Source organism: Schistocerca serialis, chromosome 5, assembly GCF_023864345.2.
Source record: "Schistocerca serialis cubense isolate TAMUIC-IGC-003099 chromosome 5, iqSchSeri2.2, whole genome shotgun sequence".
NCBI classification, from domain to species: Eukaryota; Metazoa; Arthropoda; class Insecta; order Orthoptera; family Acrididae; genus Schistocerca; species Schistocerca serialis.
The window spans coordinates 465,897,122-465,916,186 of NC_064642.1; the positions used below are offsets into that span (position 1 = coordinate 465,897,122).

General features: G+C 47.9%; 1 protein-coding gene across 1 annotated transcript in view; it reads left to right on the plus strand.

The window, feature by feature from the left end:
• The window catches only part of LOC126481998 (proton-coupled amino acid transporter 1-like), a 39,824-nt gene that overhangs the window by 18,016 nt on the left and 2,743 nt on the right, over nucleotides 1-19,065 (plus strand). Inside the window, exon 7 of the mRNA XM_050105964.1 lies at nucleotides 1,448-1,671. Coding sequence (XP_049961921.1) covers nucleotides 1,448-1,671 — 224 coding nt within the window. The remainder of the gene's footprint in view (nucleotides 1-1,447; nucleotides 1,672-19,065) is intronic.

The following is a 19,065-nucleotide window of genomic DNA, read 5'->3' on the forward strand; positions in this document are numbered from 1 at the left end:
TGAATGTGGCCACTGTACATGACATCTGACAGCTGGCATCTGTGGCCACAGGAATGTAGGGTCCCAAGAAGACTGGGCTCCAGACGGCCACATGGCACTACTGAGAGGGAAGACCATGTTCAGCGTATGGCTGCGGCACATCGTAGAGCATCTGAATCAGGAATTCGAACAGCAGTGGTACCACGCTGACAAAAGGAACTGTTACAAATGGGTTACGTCAAGGACAGCTCAGAGCCAGACGCCCTGTAGCGGGCACCCTAGTGACCCATAACCACCTCCATTTGCGACGTCAGTGCTTTAAAGCTAGAGCTATTTGGAGGGCAGTGTGGTCTGTTGTGTTTTCAGGTGAAAACTGGCGGTGCCTCGGTGCCGCGATGGCAGTGTGTTGCTTATGAGGAGAAAATTGAGGACCTCCAACCAACATGTTCGCATGCTAGATACACTGGACATAAACCTGGAGCTCTAGTCTGGATTTCGAACGACAGAAAGAGCACTGTCGTGATTATCCTATACGTCCTGAGGGCAAAACTCTATGTGAATCTGGAGATTCGACCTGTCGTGCTGCCATTCAACAATAGTATTCCTTGGGGTGCTATAGGACAACGCTTTCCCACAGACCGCTGTCATAACCCAACATGCTCTGCAGCGTCGACTGTTGCATTGGTCTTCTCCATCACATGGTCCGTCTCCACAACCAACATTAACCGTCCCTGTATTGACAGATCAGGTGCAATAAGCGTGGAACTCCAATCAACAAACCGAAATCCTGCTTCTGTGCAAACAATGCATGCCCTTTGCCTGTTTGTATTCAACTTTGACGGTTACGCCCGTTTCTAATGTAGCAGTATTTCACATTCGCGATGGTTTATGTCGCGCTTACAGTAACTTGTGATCTTGGAATGATAATCACTTGAATATGCCACCTAGACAAATATATTTCCGAAATTTCATTACTCTAAGGTATTTTTTGGTGTTGATTTTTTTCCGTCAGTGTTGAAACGCCCTAAGGTCCAAAACACATCTGACATGATCCCGTTGAAGGTAGCTTAAACAGCAGGGCACATGTAAAAACACCAAGCATGTCAATTGTGAAAAACTTCTAAAACATTTATAATACAGTCATGAAATCAATCTGCAGACCTTCATCCTTATATTCAAGCATTTAATAATCTTACAGGTTGTAGTAGCTCCATGAATATTACACACGCAACTGAGGGCGATTTTGGGGACGAAAATTGAAAATAGTATGTACAATACAGATTAGACTTGGCTATTTCTATTGGATTTTCAGCTACTTTCAGTAAACTGTCGCTAGTACGGATACAGCACGGTAGTCACAAAATTCAGAAATAAGGAAGAAATAGTAGTGGTAAAATCAAACTTAGAGCTTATCAACAATAGCTGATTCTTCTGCGTATACGCCGCTGATGACGCCTTTCCTTTGCAGCCTGGCGTTGTGGGTGAGAAAAACGGTGACGCTGGCAATATTTCTGACGTACCCGCTGCAGTTTTACGTCCCGGAAGAGATCCTATGGAAATGGATGAACGTGATAATACAGTCTTGTTTCCGTGTGGTGTCACTACAGCGCTTTACGCACTGCGCCGGAAGGCGCGAAGAGGTCGGTCAAGCGCCCAGGTTCCTCTTCAAAGTACTCCTCATGTTGGCCACAGGTAAGGCCACTCAAGCATGCAGTAGAATGGTATTTGGTTACCAAGTGCGGGTGCGTACATTAACCTAAATATCAAAATTCTAGCAGAGAGATAAAAACATTATTCTTAACGGGGATATCTTAAACTGTCTGCAAACGGACTGTGCGTTCGAACATTGAGCGTGCCGAGTGTCTGACGTCATACCGTGAAAAATTCACGTTTGGGTATTCAGTATGTCCTACATTCTGAAGGCGTGTTTGAATGTAGACGCCGCGCGGGATTAGCCAAGCGGTCTTAGGCGCTGCAGTCATAGACTGTGCGGCTGGTCCCGGCGGAGGTTAGTCCTCCCTCGGGTGGGTGCGTGTGCGTGTCCTTAGGATAATTTAGGTCAAGTAGTGTGTAAGCTTAAGGACTGATGACATTACAAGTTAAGTCCCATAAGATTTCACACACAACGTTAGGTTGTATGGGATTTCAGTTACAGCCAATATGTGTATTTCGCGTTTATAGACACCATAGAATTTAGGATCTCTCAAAAACCCGTTGTTAATTACGTGATTGGTTGCAATAAGACGGGAATCGTCATATTGGCCGTTAAAGAATTGCTGTAATTTGCGTTTTACGGAAGCACGCAGTTTGAAGGCAACTTCACATTGAGGCACCATAAAAAGGTTTGTTCTAACAAATGGTTATGATTAAATGTTAAAAACATACTTACCATAAAGCTTTCAGAAAACGGTAAGACGATAAGTACGGTCGTGTCTTTCATGCTCAATGCAGCGTAATGAATGAGTGGATATGCAGAATGGTAAAGTAAGAGGTGGTGTGTTGCTGGTTCGCGTCTTATTGGATTCAAATGTTTTTTAGTAACTTTCGTGTTTTCGAATGGATTTTGATACTTTACTATTAGTTTAACAAAATAGATTCTATAAATTCGATGTTAGGTAAATACTAGTTTGCTCTACCTAGTGTTCGGCTTGCATTACTTGCACAAGATATTTCGTGTATTCTTGTTTCGGGATTTGTTTCACGCGTTCTGAAGAGTCTGCTACTGAAAAGGAACAATGATAAAGTAAGAATGACCTTAGGGCTTTACTAAAAAGTGAGAAAGATAAAATAATTTTTACCTTACGTGAATAACTATTGCAAAATTGTATCGCAGTGTTTCTAATGGAACTTTAAGCCGATGTTCTTACTGACTGGAAAACGTACATTGGTTTTATTTATGTCTGCTACAGACAGAAATACATGACCAGCATATGGATAAGGCAGGAAATGTGCTTTGTAATTGGGCTAACGTAGGAATTTTACCCCCGGCCATTTCATAAAATGTGATTTGCGATCCACATAAGGACGAAAAGTGCATCTGGAGCGCCCTGCGCTAGCGTACAACACGTAGACACACGTACCGTACGAACAAGTGGCGTCGTATCTCAGCGTTCAGAAGCACGTTGAACTGGCCACGCCCATCGTTGACGTTCGAAAGCACGGTCCGTGTGACATCGGCTTCGTAAAACTGTATTAGAGTGTACTCCGAGGGAATATTGCTGAAAACAGTATAATTTTACGACCATATAATACGGTGAGCTAACGACGAAAGCTTTGGGAGATTAAGCGATGCTGTTAAGTATAGATAAATAATTTTAGAAAGTCGTAACGAGGTACAGGAATTTTTACCTTTAATTCGCTAGTATTACGGAAATGCTTCAGGAACTCGGGTGGGAGTCTCTAAAGGAAAGGAGGCGTTCTGTTCGTGAATCGCTACTGAGGAAATTTAGACAATCTGCATTTGAGGCTGACTGCAGTACAATTTTACTGCCGCCAACTTACATTTCGCGGAAAGGCCATAAAGATACGAGATTAGGGCTCGTACAGAGGCATATAGGCAGTCATTTTTCCCTCGTTCTGTTTGGGAGTGGAACAGGGAGAGAAGATGCTAGTTTAGGTACGAGGTATCCTCCGCCACGCACCGTATGGTGGATTGCGGAGTATGAATGTAGATGTAGAAACAGGGAGAAACTGTTACTACAAGACTGATATTGCCGAACAGTCAAAATACAAATGAGTGTGCATAGAGGTGTTTCAATTAAGGCGAGCACTTAAAACTAATCGCAGGAGAGATACCATACTGAAATTCACTGCAAGAGGCCTGTGGAAGTGTTCTGCCTCGCGAGGTACTTCCCAAACCCTTGGTCACATGTTCGCTTATTGAGTGAGAGTGATGATTACCAGTTAAACCTCGTCAGATGCCGAAGACGTTCTAAGGGGCAAGACGTTGCTAGAAGTATAAAACTGCTTACTTCTACAGACTTCACGTGAAATAAGTACGGAGCTTAGAAATGAAAATCAACCAAACAGTGTATTTCCAAGAGGTTGAAAACTAACAGTTAAAATACTACGCTGTCGGAAAAAGTTAGTACACTTGCACAGACGATGTCGATTTTGGTCAGATGACGGCTTCTGCCAATTGGGCGGGGGAGGGGGGGGGGGAGTAGTGGCCCTGATACTGGTTTCAACGTCATCCACCAATAGTGTAATGACGTAGCTACCAGACCACGATTTCTCTCTGCCCTTAAATAGGCAATGCTCAGTCAGAAGGAACTCTGTGGTGCAAGCAGACAACCATTCTACCGAAACGCACTCGCGCTTCGTATAGCCAACTGGGCGAGGTCAAAGTGTGACCTTCCGAGTAGCGAGATGGGCCTTTCGGAGAATTGCCACACCAGCTGGACGTGTCGTTTCAGTTCTGCACAGATACTGGTATCAGTGGTCTTCGGAACGTTCACATCCGTAGACGAGATTCTAGATGCCCATGCCGCACACACCTGTCAGGATTGTTGTACTGTAAGGGCAGCAGTGGCAGATCGTACAGCTACCACAGGTAAGAGGGCCTGTGTTCACCAGACGTGGCAATGCGAACTATTGCGAGGTGATTATTAGCAGTGGGACTACGGGCATACATATCTCCAGTGAGTCTTCCACTCACACCACAGCATCCAGTGCACGACCCGGCTAGTATCATCAGAGGAGCACTTGGTAAATGGCGCGCTGTGGCCTTCAGTGATGAAAGCAAATTTTGCCTGAACGCAAGTGATGGTCGTTTGAGCTTACGGCGAAGACCTGGTGAGCGCGGTCTGTTAGTGTGCATTTGTCAAAGAAAAAAGTTAAAACTCTCGCTCACCTTTGGTGGTTCTGAAGGGGACGCTAATCAGCGCTCGGTCCACACGGAATGATACTAGACATGTTCTTTTGTCGTTCCTTCAACAGGAAGGTGATGCGCTGTTCCAACAGGATAATGTCGGCCCACGCACTGCCTGTGGAGCTCGATGCGCTCTTCAGGACGTGCAGCAATTTCCGTGGCCGGCGCCATCTCCGGACTTGTCTCCAAGGAAGCGTGTGTGGGTTATGGCTGGACGAGCAGTCAATCGTACGACTCGTCAACCAACAGCTCTTAGACTACGTGAATAGGTCGGGCAGGCGTGGAATAACGTATACCAGGACAGTATTGTGCATATGTACGATCGACTGGATGTCAGCCAGCGCCTGCATTGCCGCATGTGGAGGCTGCTCCACATACTGATACGTGCGTGCCAGAATGGGTCGATACCTGGTACCTCACAACCACTTCTGCAATTCATCTGTAAATGTAATAATTTCATGTACTCCATATCCTCTACTGCAACTTGGCTGAACTGAAATCGTCTAAAAGTTGAACTAATCTTTCCGGCGTTTTATATGACAAATCTACTAGAACCACAGACACAGATTTGTGCTGTAAAAACGAAAAGATTAATATGAAGTGGATGTGATGTTGCTTAACTTAATTAGAAGTACGATATTTGAGAAACTGTCTCAAAATTTAATTTTCATGAATTAGAAATAATTCTTTCACGTATACGGGGATGTAAAGCGTATAGATACAGCTATTGTGGTAATTAGTACTGCAGTATTTACGAACTTCAGTGTTCTTCCCTCTTTTATATGCGTCTTTGCACTCACGCGCAAACAATAAACAATAATTTAAAACCTGATGTTTCCTACACGGTCATAATTTCCCTGTGAAGTTGACAATGCCTGTCACTATGAACTGTTACGTGTCCACACTTTGATGCCTGATCTGGTGACCAGGATAAAGCAAACATTTCTGCCTTGCTTGTTCCCTGCGCACTAAGAGATATTAGCCAACCTACACACTGCCCAAAAATGTTGAGTCATTAGTCATCTGACTGGTTTGATGAGGCGCGCTACCAATTCCTCTCGTCTGCCAAACATTACATATCAGAGTAGCACTTGCAATCTACTTCCTCAGTTATTTGTTGGATATATTTCAATCTCTGTCCTCGTCTACAGTGTCCACTCTCCACAGTTCCCTCTGGTACAATTAAAGTTATTCCCCAATGTGTAAGGGGGAAACCACAGGGTGACAGTCGAAAAAAATTACGGAATTCGGACGTATATACATCGAAGAATTATTCCCCAGAATATTATGCGCCAACTCATAAAAACAGCTATTCTGTGAGCGCTTGAAGCTAAAGCAAACGGTGAATTGGAAAGTTATAAACACAAAACCCCATGCCATCAGCCCTGTTGGTACCGATTTGAATGAACCTGATTTGCTGGAGCATCGTTTTGGCAGTTCTACTCTAAATGTGAACGTAAATTTCAATCTCATTTGGAGATTGTAGTACTACACTACTGGCCATTATAATTGCGACACCAAGAAGAAATGCAGATGATAAACGGGTATTCATTCGACACATATATTACACTAGAACTGACATGAGATTACATTTTGACGCAGTTTGGAAGCATGGGTCCTGAGACGTCAGTATCCAGAACCACCACCTCTGGCCGTAATAACGGCCTTGATACGCCTGGACATTGTCAGAGCAAGAATGGCGTGTACAGGTACAGCTTCCCACGAAGCTTCAACACGATACCACAGTTCATAAAGATTAGTGACTGGCGTGTTGTGACGAGCCAGTTGCTCGGCCACCATTGACCCAATGTTCTCAGTTGGTGAGGGATCTGGAGAATGTGCTGGCCAGGGCAGCAGTCGAACATGTTCTGTATCCAGAAAGGTCCGTACAGGACCTCCAACGTGCAGTCGTGCATTATCCTGCTGAAATGTAGGGTTTCTCAGGGCTCGAATGAAGGGTAGAACAACGGGCCGTAACACATCTGATAGTGACGTCCACTGTTCAAAGTGCCGTCAATGCGAACAGGTGGTCACAGAGATGAGTAACAAATGGCACCCCATACCATCACGCCGGGTGATACACCAGTATGGCGATGACGAATACACGCTTCCATTGTGCGTTCACCGTAAACAGAACCAGGATTCATCGGTAAAAATGACGTTTCGCCATTCGTGCACCCAGGTTCGTCGTTGAGTACACCATCGTAGGCGCTCCGGTTTGTGATGCAGCGTCAAGGGTAACCGCAGCCATGGTCTCAGAGTTGATAGTGAATTCTACTGCAAATGTCGTCTAACTGTTCGTGTACATGGTTGTCTTACAAACGTCCCCATCTGTTGACCCAGGGATCGAGACGTGACTGCACGATCCGTTACAGCCATGCGGAATAAGATGCTGTCATCTCGACTGGTAGTGATCCGAGGCCTCGAACCCAGCACGGCGTTCCGTATTACCCTCCTGAACTCAGATTCCATATTCTGCTGACAGTCATTGGATCTGGACCAACGCGAGCAGCAATGTGGCGATAAGATAAACCGTAATGGCGATAGTCTACAATCCGACCTTCATCAAAGTCGGAAACGTGATGGTAGGCATTTCACGTCCTTACACGAGGCGTCACAACGACGTTTCACCAGGAAATGATAAATCGGTTGGAACTTTCCTCATGTCAGCACGTTGTAGGTGTCGCCACCGGCGCCAACCTTGTGTGACGGTGCGCTCTCTCTCTCTCTCTCTCTCTCTCTCTCTCTCTCTCGCTCTCTCTCATAAATGTTATCTCTGACAGACATTACTTTGGAGTTAACTTTCATCGTACTGATTTACAGTTATTACTGAGATATTTGATAGCGAGCTACAAATAACCCTTCTTTCTACCTTTATATAATTAAATACTCAGTAATTATTGAAACTGGTGTTCATCAAAACCTGAAGGTGTTATATTGTCAAATTTGTCTTACCTGTCAGGATAACAATGTTCCCTACTTTAAATAATAATGACATTCTTATTTGGGTTTTTGGGTTTCTTGGGGTGTTACACTTGACAGTTCACAATAATCCTCTTACGCATCGTGTACACGAAAGTTCATTAACGGTGTACTGTAATGGTTATTCAGTGCAGCCTTCGTAAAAGGAACAGGATAGGACAGATGGACTAGATAGAACATCCGAAGTACCCTCATTCACACACCTTAAGGTAGCTTGCAGGTTGTAGCTGAGACATGTAATGTTTTCTACTACTTAGCTCACACTCCCTACATATTTGCAAGAATACCACTCCCACCTCTTTCCTCCCTCCCCAAGCTCTCCTGCCAATGGGGTCAGAACTCTGCTGAGAATGTGCTTGATTACAACAGGGTCACAGCCATTGAAGCACTAATTCCCTTTCTATACAGCAAGCCTATACATCCACTATCCCATTTCTCCTCTGTCTTCCCATCAGACGGTCTTCCTGGCATAGATCTCGCTGGGATGTGGTATTCGATTTAGGACCTTATTTTTATTTCACTCCCAGCACTTTCTACAGCTTTGGATTAATAAATGTATGGACCTCATTGTTGTATTTGATGTGGCATGACTTTACCAAATTTTTCAGAAGTGTAGATCATGCAGGGATGGTTGCTGAATGTGGTGTCTGTTCCACCTTTGTGCCTTTTCATCTTCGGACACTTACTTTCCAGTAAGGCAGTACGCCCAAAATCCGCCCTAGCCAGGGGGATTGTAAAGATCCTTCACGGTTGTTGCCCCAGACATTGCAGAGATGACACTGTTGGTACCTAAGCTGTGAAACCTCCCTGTATATTCCAAGGAATATGTGCACATCATGACTTGGGCACTGCGACTGTGAGCAATTGATTATTGGTCACCCAGCCATTGCTGCAGCTGGGTGGCGCCCATATGGGGAGCCCTCGTTCTGAATGGGAAACATCATGGCAGATGACTGGTGTGAGTCGGAGGAAGCTTTCTCACCTGGTGGACATACAGCCCCTGCAGTCCCTTGATAAGGAAAGAACTTGTTCAGTGCAGACAAATAAGACACTAAAATGTCTTCACCTGGCTATGCTGTGAGAGGAAGGTCAGGCTAAACAACAATTAGAGGATAAACTCTGCCAAATACCTGGTCTGTACAAGAATGGATGGGGATTCCTTTTTGGCTGCAAAACATTAATCCTTTGTAGAGACTATACAGTACTTTGGGGAAGTTGCAGTCATCACCAAAATGAAGAGTGGGTCAATTTTGATTGAAACAGTATCCTTGCCCATCCATAGGCGTTGCGTTCTTGTTATGTGCTGGTTAACATCAAAGGGATGTACACTTGTCTGTAGAGACCAAAGGACACTAGGGTTATTACTAGGGCCTTCATCTTCGTCTTTGACACTGATTCGTTGCCTGAAAGGTAAACGTGATAGAATATCGATCTGATATAAAACTGTCCCCCTCACCCCTGCAGTGCTTAAAATGTGTGAAATTTGAGCACATGTCTTCGTGTTAGACGCCAGCCCAATGGTTAGAGATTGTGGACGACCCTTACATGAAAACGTTTCTTGTGATCTTTCCCCTGTCTGCATCTGTTAGCGAGAGCACCATTCTCCCTAGTCACCAGACTGCAATGTCTTCAATAGAGAAAAGTATGAGATAAATATGAGACTCGGGTGTTACTGACATACCAAACACCAAGAAAAATTGTCTACAACCTGCACACATGACAATGACATACACAACTATGACGGTGTCCACCTCTTTGCAGACAGTACTCTCGCCTGTTACAGCTCCTACAGCGAGCGCTTAGAGCTGCTAGGCTATGCATGTCCCAGTGATATTTGGCTTTCCTCCTGCTACATCCCCCAAACCCACTTTGGAGGCAATGACCAATAGCTTCCCACCCACATGGGACGCTGATCTCGATCTGCTAGCTGGAAACACATCACCCACACATGGCTTCCCATCCCAGAAAAAGGGTCCCTCAGATCACTCCCCTAAAAGCTTTCGCCTGGTCTGCAACTGGATACCAGCCAGTGGCTGCACAGGCTGCTGGTCATAGGGCTTCACTATCGTCAATCTCTGAAACTAATTCAGGGAAGCCCTCCTAGTCAACAGAACACCCTAAAGATAAGACGAAACGTTCCAAGATAAATTACACCACAAGGCTCCAGACTTTCTGCTTCTGTGGCCATGACAGCGACCCAGGTGGCCCCTGAGGCTCCATATCGCAGCTCACATGCTTGAACCTGTCTCTGCTGATAACATACCGTCTCAATCAGTGACAGCAGGTGACCCTGGGACATAACTAGCCTCCTTGGAACCTTCACGCCCTCAAGATATACAGACAGCACGTTTCTCTATGGAACTGAAGCGGTTTTTCCATCACCTGGCTGAGCTATGACATTTAAGCTGCTCCGCCTGCTTTTTGCATTTCCCTTCAGGAAACTTTGTTTCTAGCAACATAGACCAATGCCCTTTATGGTTACTGAGGATATTTTAAGAATACTGCTGATGATGGTAACGTGTTGGGTTTTCATTTTATAGTATGAGGTGGAGTTTTCACATACATACTAAATTCTGGATATATAGCGAACTCGCCCCTTAATACAACTTCAGAGGCTGTGGCTGTTTGGGTAAGGGTATTTCAGGACTTTATCATCTGTAAAGTTTAATGGTGGAGCATCGCAGAACATAGTCTTCATTGCTTCCTCAGCTCCCCAAAGCGCCCATCCCAACTTCTGCTAATCTTGGGCTACTTCAAAGCCCATAACCCCTTGTGGGGTGTAAACACAATCACTGGCTGCGGTAGACATCAAAAACTTGCTCGCAGAGCTCGACCTCTGTCTCTTGAACACTGGTGCCTCCATACACTGCAGTGTGGCACATGTAACTTACTCGGCCATTGATCCTTCTATTTGCAACTCTGGTCCTCTCCCATCCATCCACTGGAGCGTCTCCCCCTGCGGGTTCGGGGGTAAGAATAGGCCCGCGGTATTCCTGCCTGTCGTAAGAGGCGACTAAAAGGAGTCTCAAACGTTTCGGCCTTATGTGATGGTCCCCTCTCGGGTTTGACCTCCATCTATCTAAATTATTCCGAAGAGCGAGCCAATTGGGGAAGGGCACCTTACATGGTGCACTGTATCCTTCGTGCAATTAGACCTATAGCCGTCTTTCTCGTCGTTGCAATGGTGTCCCGCTCGTTTTCGATCTCTTGGGCGATTACCACGTTACACTCTGCAGTGTTTCTTTTAACTGTGACGACGACGTTGGCCATTTTTGCACCTAAGATCCAGCACGGTAGCCAGTCCGTTGTGGTGGGGTCGCCATGTACCCTCTTGGTTGTAGCCCCCTGACAACACAGGGATCGCTCTACTGATGCCTGCGCCGTTCACTCCCCACGTATGCCAAGGAGTAGATGCCCATCTCCCTGGGGCATCAGGACTCCCGGCACTGGCCATCCTGCCAGGTGGCCTTTGCTGTGGCTGGGTGGCGCCCGTGGGGAGGGCCCTTGGTCGGAGTAGGTGGCATCAGGGCGGATGACCCGCAATGAAGCGTGGTACATCATCTGTCGCTGGCGGCCAGCCGTCAGCAGTCTCTAAGCGTTCGAGAGCCCATTTTAAAGGTAACGTTTATGACCCCAAATCGTTCCCCTCCCTCGCCACACCATGGGAGGAACGACAGGCATTGCGTGACACTGAGACGTATTCGCCCAGATATCTTGTCTGTACCAGAGCTGATGGGGAATCTTTTCTATCCGTGAAGCCTCAGTTCTTTGTAGAGCATTTAGAGGACAAGTTCGGTGAGGTGGAGGGCTTGTCCAAGATGCGGTCTGGATCGGTGTTGATAAAAACGGCATCCTCTGCCCAGTCACGGAGGTTGCTCAATTGTGACAAGTTGGGGGATGTTTCCGTTAGCATCACGCCGCATAAGAGTCTGAACATGGTCCAGGGTATTATATTCCACCGGGATCTTCTTCTGCAGTCCGACGATGAATTACGCGCCAACCTCGAACGACGAGGTGTTCACTTCGTCCGGCGCGTCCATCGGGGTCCGAGGGATAATCAGGTCGCCACCGGTGCCTTCATCTTTGCCTTTGAGGGTGATGTCTTACCCGAAAAGGTTAAGGTGATGGTTTACCGTTGTGATGTGAAACCATATATCCCTCCTCCGATGCGGTGTTTTAAATGCTGGAAGTTCGGGCACATGTCATCTCGCTGTACTTCCAGCATGACGTGTCGGGATTGCGGACGTCCTTCGCATCCCGATACTCCATGTGCCCCGCCTCCTATCTGTGTTAACTGCGGAGAACACCATTCCCCCTGCTCGCCGGACTGTAGGATATTGCAGAAAGAACGGAAGATACTGGAATATAAGACCTTGGACCGGCTGACCTACCCCGAGGCTAGACGGAAATATGAGAGGCTCCATCCTGTGGCAATGCCGTCCACCTACGCCGCTGCTGCAACGACGGTTCTCCCATCGTCACGAATCGGCTCTAAGATCGGTCAGCATCCACCGGCCCCCTTGCTTGTGGGGGGCACTTCACACCCTGTTGCTCCTGCTCCATCTTCTTCAGGAGCAACTCCCTCCCAACCTTCGGGGACATCAGCTCCCCCTTCCCAGCCGGAGAAGCGTAAGACTCCTTCGGCTGCTCTCGCCAGGAAGGGATCCCTTGGGGACCTCCCTTCGCAAGCTCCGACCAGTGGACAAGCGGACGCCCGCAAGTGGTTCAAACAACCGCCAGTCCCTGGTCGTCGGGCCTCGCGGTCGTCGTCTGTCCCTGAGACTGACCCAGTGAAGCCCATGCAGCCTGAAGCGCCGAAGGCACAGTGTGACAAGCACAAAAAGATGAAAGTCCCCAAGACCAACTGTAATGCGGTGGCACCGATCCCGCCGCTTCCTACAAGCTCTGCCTCTGAGGACGAGGTGGAGATTCTGGCGTCCGCTGAGGACCTCGCTCTTGCCGGTCCCGCGGACGCAATGGATGGCATTTGCACGGATGCTCCATCGGAGGCAGCAGGTGACCCAGTGGCGTAATCTGCCTTCCCAGTCCCGTCACGCCTTTCCCAGCCATGGACAACACCATCCTCCAGTGGAACTGCAGCGGTTTCTTCCACCATCTAGCTGAGCTCCGTCAACTTATCAGCCTTCACCCTTTCTTCTGCATTGCTCTCCAGGAAACTTGGTTTCCAGCAATGCGAACCCCCGCCCTCCGTGGCTATCGGGGTTATTATAAGAACCGAGCAGCTTATGAAAGGGTGTCTGGTGGCGTCTGCATATATGTCCTTCACACTCTGCACAGCGAGTCTGTCCCTCTCCAGACGCCTTTAGAGGCTGTCGCTGTACGCGTGTGGATGCCACAGGCTGTTACCGTCTGCAGTCTTTACATTCCACCGGATGGTGATGTCTCGCAGCATGTCCTGGCTGCACTGGTCGCCCAATTGCCGCCACCTTTCTTGCTATTGGGCGACTTCAACGCTCATAACCCTCTGTGGGGTGGGTCAGTGGCAACAGGTCGAGGCACCATCATTGAGCATTTATTGTCGCACCTCGATCTCTCGCTGTTAAATGATGGTGCCTTCACACACTTCAGTGTGGCGCATGGCACCTACTCCGCCATTGACCTTTCAATCTGTCGCCATAGCCTCTTACCGTCTGTCCAATGGAGTGTGCATGACGACCTGTGTGGTAGTGACCACTTTCCGATCTTTTTGTCACTACCACAGCGCCACTCTTCTGGGCGCCCTGGCAGGTGGGCTCTGAATAAGGCTGACTGGGACTTGTTCTCCTCCACTGCCGCTTTTGAGCCTCTCTCTACCGATGACATTGATGCGGTGGTTCAATCGGTCACCACCGGCATCGTTACTGCCGCCGAATCTGCCATTCCCCATTCCTGTGGGTCCCCTCGGCGGAAGGCTGTGCCTTGGTGGTCGCCTGAGATCGCTGAAGCGATTAAAGATCGCCGGCGGGCGCTCCAGCGTCACAAGCGACATCCCTCCCTCGACCACCTACTCGCCTTCAAACGGCTGCGTGCGCGGGCCCGCCTCCTTATCCGCCAAGGCAAGAAGGAGTGCTGGGAGCGGTATGTGTCCACAATTGGCCTCCATGTCACTCCATCGCAGGTCTGGGCCAGGATTCGACGCGTCTACGGCTATCGGCCACCTGTCAGCGTCCCTGCGCTCTCACTGAATGGAGCAGTTTGTACTGACTCCGACGTCATTGCAAATCGCTTAGCAGAGCATTTTGCTATGAGTTCCGCTTCTGCGAATTACCCCCAGGCCTTCCGCTCCATTAAAGAGCGGATGGAACGTCGGAGCCTTTCGTTTCGCACCAACCACCCGGAATCTTACAATGCTCCATTTAGTGAGTGGGAATTTCGCAGTGCCCTCGCTGCTTGCCCTGATACCGCTCCTGGGCCAGATGGCATCCACTGTCAGATGCTGAAACACCTTTCAGTGGACTGCCAGCGGCGCCTTCTCGATCTTTACAACCGTCTTTGGGTCGAGGGGGAGTTTCCGTCGCAATGGCGGGAAGGCATTGTCATCCCCGTTTTGAAGCCTGGAAAGAACCCTCTGGAGGTGGACAGCTACCGTCCCATTAGCCTCACCAACGTTCTTTGCAAGTTGCTTGAACGGATGGTGAGCCGGCGCTTGCATTGGGTACTGGAGTCTCGGGGCCTTCTGGCTCCATCTCAGGGTGGGTTCCGTAAAGGCCGCTCCGCCGCCGACAATCTGGTGAGCCTGGAGTCGGCCATCCGTACTGCCTTTTCCCGCCGTCAGCACCTGGTCGCTGTCTTTTTCGACATGCGGAAGGCGTACGATACGACGTGGCGTCATCACATTCTTTCTACGCTTCATGGATGGGGTCTTCGGGGTCCTCTGCCGATTTTTATCCGCAATTTTCTGTCGTGTCGTACCTTCCGCGTGCAAGTCGCGGCCTCGTATAGTTCCTCCCACGTCCAGGAGAACGGTGTGCCACAGGGTTCCGTTTTAAGTGTCTGTCTGTTTTTAATAGCCATTAACGGTCTTGCTGCGGCCGTGGGAAACTCTGTCTCCGCTTCCCTGTATGCTGACGACTTCTGCCTTTATTACAGCTCTCCCGGCATTGCAGCTGTTGAACGTCAGCTACAGGGCGCTATCCGTAGGGCACAGTCTTGGGCTGTAGCGCATGGGTTTCAGTTTTCGGCAGCCAAGACCTGCGTTATGCATTTCTGCCGGCGACGTACTGTCCACCCGGAGCCGCAGCTTTCTCTTAACGGCGAACTTCTTTCGGTGGTGGAATCGCACAGGTTTTTGGGGGTGGTTTTCGATGCCCGGTTGACTTGGCTGCCTCATATCCGGCAGCTCAAACAGACGTGTTGGCGGCATCTCAATGCACTGCGATGTTTGAGCCACACCCGCTGGGGAGCCGACCGCTCTACCCTGTTACGGCTCTACCAGGCGTTAATCCAGTCCCGTCTGGATTATGGGTGCCTGGCATATGGCTCAGCATCCCCGTCTGCGTTGCGGGTGCTGGACCCAATTCTCCACAGCGGGATACGCCTTGCCACTGGTGCTTTCCGCACCAGCCCTGTGGACAGCTTACTCGTGGAGGCAGGTGTCCCTCCACTGCGGTTCCGACGCCAACGTTTGCTAGCCGCTTATGCTGCCCATGTTCTAAGCTCGCCCGGGCATCCTAACTATCGTCTCCTGTTCCCGCCGTCAGTCGTCCGTCTGCCGGAACGTCGGCCCCGGTCGGGTTGTCCGATCGCCATACGCGTCAAGGAGCTTCTCTGCGGGCTTGGGTTTTTCCCTGTTCCGCCTCCTTTCCAGGCGCCTCTGCGTACACCCCCGTGGTGTGTTCCTCGCCCTTGCCTTCGGCTCGACTTGGCACAGGGCTCGAAGGACTCGGTCCCTCCAGAGGCCTTCCGCCGCCGCTTTTATTCCATCCTGGCCACGTATCAGGGCTCTGGCATTGTTTACACCGACGGCTCGATGGTTGCTGGTCGAGTCGGTTATGCGCTCACTCTAGGGGAACATTTCGAACAACGTTCCTTGCCGGCTGGCTGCAGCGTTTACACTGCTGAGCTGGTCGCCATCTTTCGAGCCCTAGAGTATATCCGCTCCTGCTCAGGTGAGTCCTTCGTCATCTGTAGCGATTCCCTGAGCAGTTTACGAGCACTTGACCAGTGTTTTCCTCGTTCCCGTCTGGTTATGGCTATCCAGGAGTCCCTGCATACTCTTGCGCGTTACGGCCGCTCTGCGGTCTTCGTGTGGACCCCAGGCCATGTTGGGATCCCCGGCAACGAGAATGTTGACCGGCTGGCGAAAGAGGCGACTAGTGCACCATCTCTGGACGTTGGCCTCCCGGAGACAGATTTGCGAGCGTTCCTACGCCGCAAAATTCTGGACCTTTGGGACACTGAATGGCGGGCCCTGCCTTCACGCAACAAACTTCGGGCCATCAAGGGGGCTACCTGTGTGTGGCGCTCCTCCATGCGGGTCTCTCGCAAGGAGTCTGTTGTCCTCTGCCGGCTGCGCATTGGGCACACTCGGCTTACGCACGGCCACTTACTGCGCCGTGAGGACGCGCCTCTATGTCGCTGCGGCTCCGTTTTATCCGTAGTTCATGTTTTATTGGAGTGTCCGTTTTTAGCCGCGCTCAGGCAGTCGTTCGCACTGCCTGACTCGCTCCCTGCCCTTTTAACAGATGACTCGACTATGGCTGACTTAGTTTTACGTTTTATTCGGGCAGGGGGTTTTTATTCTTTAATCTGAGTGTTTCTGTTTTTCTCTTATTGTTTTGTGTTGATTCTGGCCTTTGGCCTCCGGTTTTAAATTGTTTTTTAATGTGTTTCTAGTGGTTGGCTTTTCCTTTTTTATTTCTCTGGTCGGCCAACCACCGTCACACTCTGTGTGCTTTTAGTTCGTTTTGTCTGGTCTTTGTCTCAGTTTCTCTTGTTACGTGTCGTCTGTGCTCTATTCTGTCACTCGTTTTTATTCTCTGTGGGTGTTTTTTGTCTTTGGAAAAAGGGACCGATGACCCTAGCAGTCTGGTCCCTTTAAATCCCCCAAACCAACCAACCAACCACTGGAGCGTCCATAAGACCTGTTGGTTATGACCAGTTCCCAATTTTCCTGTCCCTTCCTCAGCATCACTCCCTAGATGCCCATCTACATAGGCTCTTCAAAATGCCGACTGCGATGCTTTAAACTCCAATGTCGTTCTGAGTTCTCCGCTGAATGGAAGCATTACTGAGGCTGCCCAGAATGCAAGAGCAGCCATTCTATCAGCAGTCGGCTTAGCTATCCCCTATTACGATCACCTCATAGGAAGGGACGGTAGTACCTTGGTAGACTTCAGAATTTGCAGAGGCCATTAGGGATTGTAGGCAGGCTCTCAAACGCCCTAAGTGTCATCCATTGAATGAGTGCCTAATTGCCTTTAAGTAGCCACAGGCCCAGGTCCGCCAATGAATAAAACAATGGAAGCAAGAACGTTGGGAATGGGACATTTCAGTCTTTGGGTCATGTAACATCCATTGCAGGTCTGAATGATCAGACCTTTATGGATACCAGTCATCTGCAGCTATATTTCGTTGAATGGTGCTATTTTCACTGACCTAGATGCTGTACCCAAACATTCTGCTCTATATTACGCTCAGGTATCTGCGTCTGAGAACTATCTACCTTCCTCTTGTGTCCTTGAACAGAGGATGTAGCGATTGCACTTACCTTTCACTACATGCTACCTGGAGTTCTATTAGCTCCATTCAGCGAATAAGAATTCTTCAGTGCCCTAGTCTTTTGTTATGATGCAGCCCCAGGGCCACACCATGTCCATTAACGGACTGTCAGCGTTATCTCCTTACCATCTTCAATTGTATCTGGAGAGAATGAGTTCCCATCTCAATGGCGAGAAAACACCATTGTCCTGGTATTGAAACTGGGTAAGCATCCCCTAGAGATGGGCGGCTATCGCCCAATTAGTTTTACGAATGTTATCTGTAAGTTACTTGAACGTATGGTGAGCCGACGCCAGTTTTGGCTTCTTGAGCCTCAAGACCTAGCTTTGTCCCAGGGCGGTTTCCACCAATGCTGTTCCACATCTTATAATTTGATTTGTCTGAAGTCGAGACAGCTTTTTATAGACTTAAATACCATGTTGCTGTGTTCAACCTACAAAAAGCTTAGCTACCTTACATGACTCGGCTTTCGAGGACCTGCTGTAATGTTGTTGCTTTAATTTGTTCTGATTACGGTGCTGATGGTCAATAAAAGCGGGTTAAAAGCTGTGAGCTGTCTGGTGAAGTTAACCTTGCATCATTGCGCAACTGTTTCACCAGGTATCCAGTCTAGCTTACCAAATTCCCAACCAGACTAACATTAATTATAATCTTTTAATAGTCATACGACAACCGGTGATATATATATATATATATATATATATATATATATATATATATATATATATATATATATATATATATATATATATAAGAGAATTTAAATAAAAAGAAATAAATCAGTTTATATATGGAAATTTATTTTAACATTGATCATTGAAATTTCAGCATCTTAAACTTGATTCATAACTAAACTGGTGCCTTATTTAGGATTGTGAAAATGTGAGATTGTAATCTTACGGAACACATCAAATATGGAGCCAAGATTGGGAGACTGCATACAACACTGCATTCATAAAATAACACACGAAGAACGTTGAAACATATGCAAGAGGAAATAAACCACAACCAACCGATTCAATTTTCACCCAAAGAAGTTACGTTCGTAGCACAATCCTGTCCGTCATGTAATTACCACACACTGGTATACTAAATTCATACTAACTCTGTGAAATCTTCCCGAAAAGAATAGCTTAGGGCTACTTTGATGATTACACCACATGCATCACGTGGTCAACTTGGTTTACACAAAGAGTGTAACTCTACAATAATTTTGATCATTAAAATAAATTAGATCGAAAAGCAATTTACAAAAGAAAAAACCTCGAACTGATTACTATCGTCTTACTATTAAACTGATGGGTCAAACAATTGTATAAGCATGTGGTACTGGTATCACAAAGTAGACCCCACGTGGGTTGAACATAAAGAAAAGTTGCTATATTGAAAAATATTGTCAAGACGAGAAGTTATAATCTCACGCACATTCGCATTTAAGATTGATGAACTTAGAGTTACTGATTAACACGTGGTTCCACTTTACTCACAAAGTAGTGACAAAGCAACTACCGGAA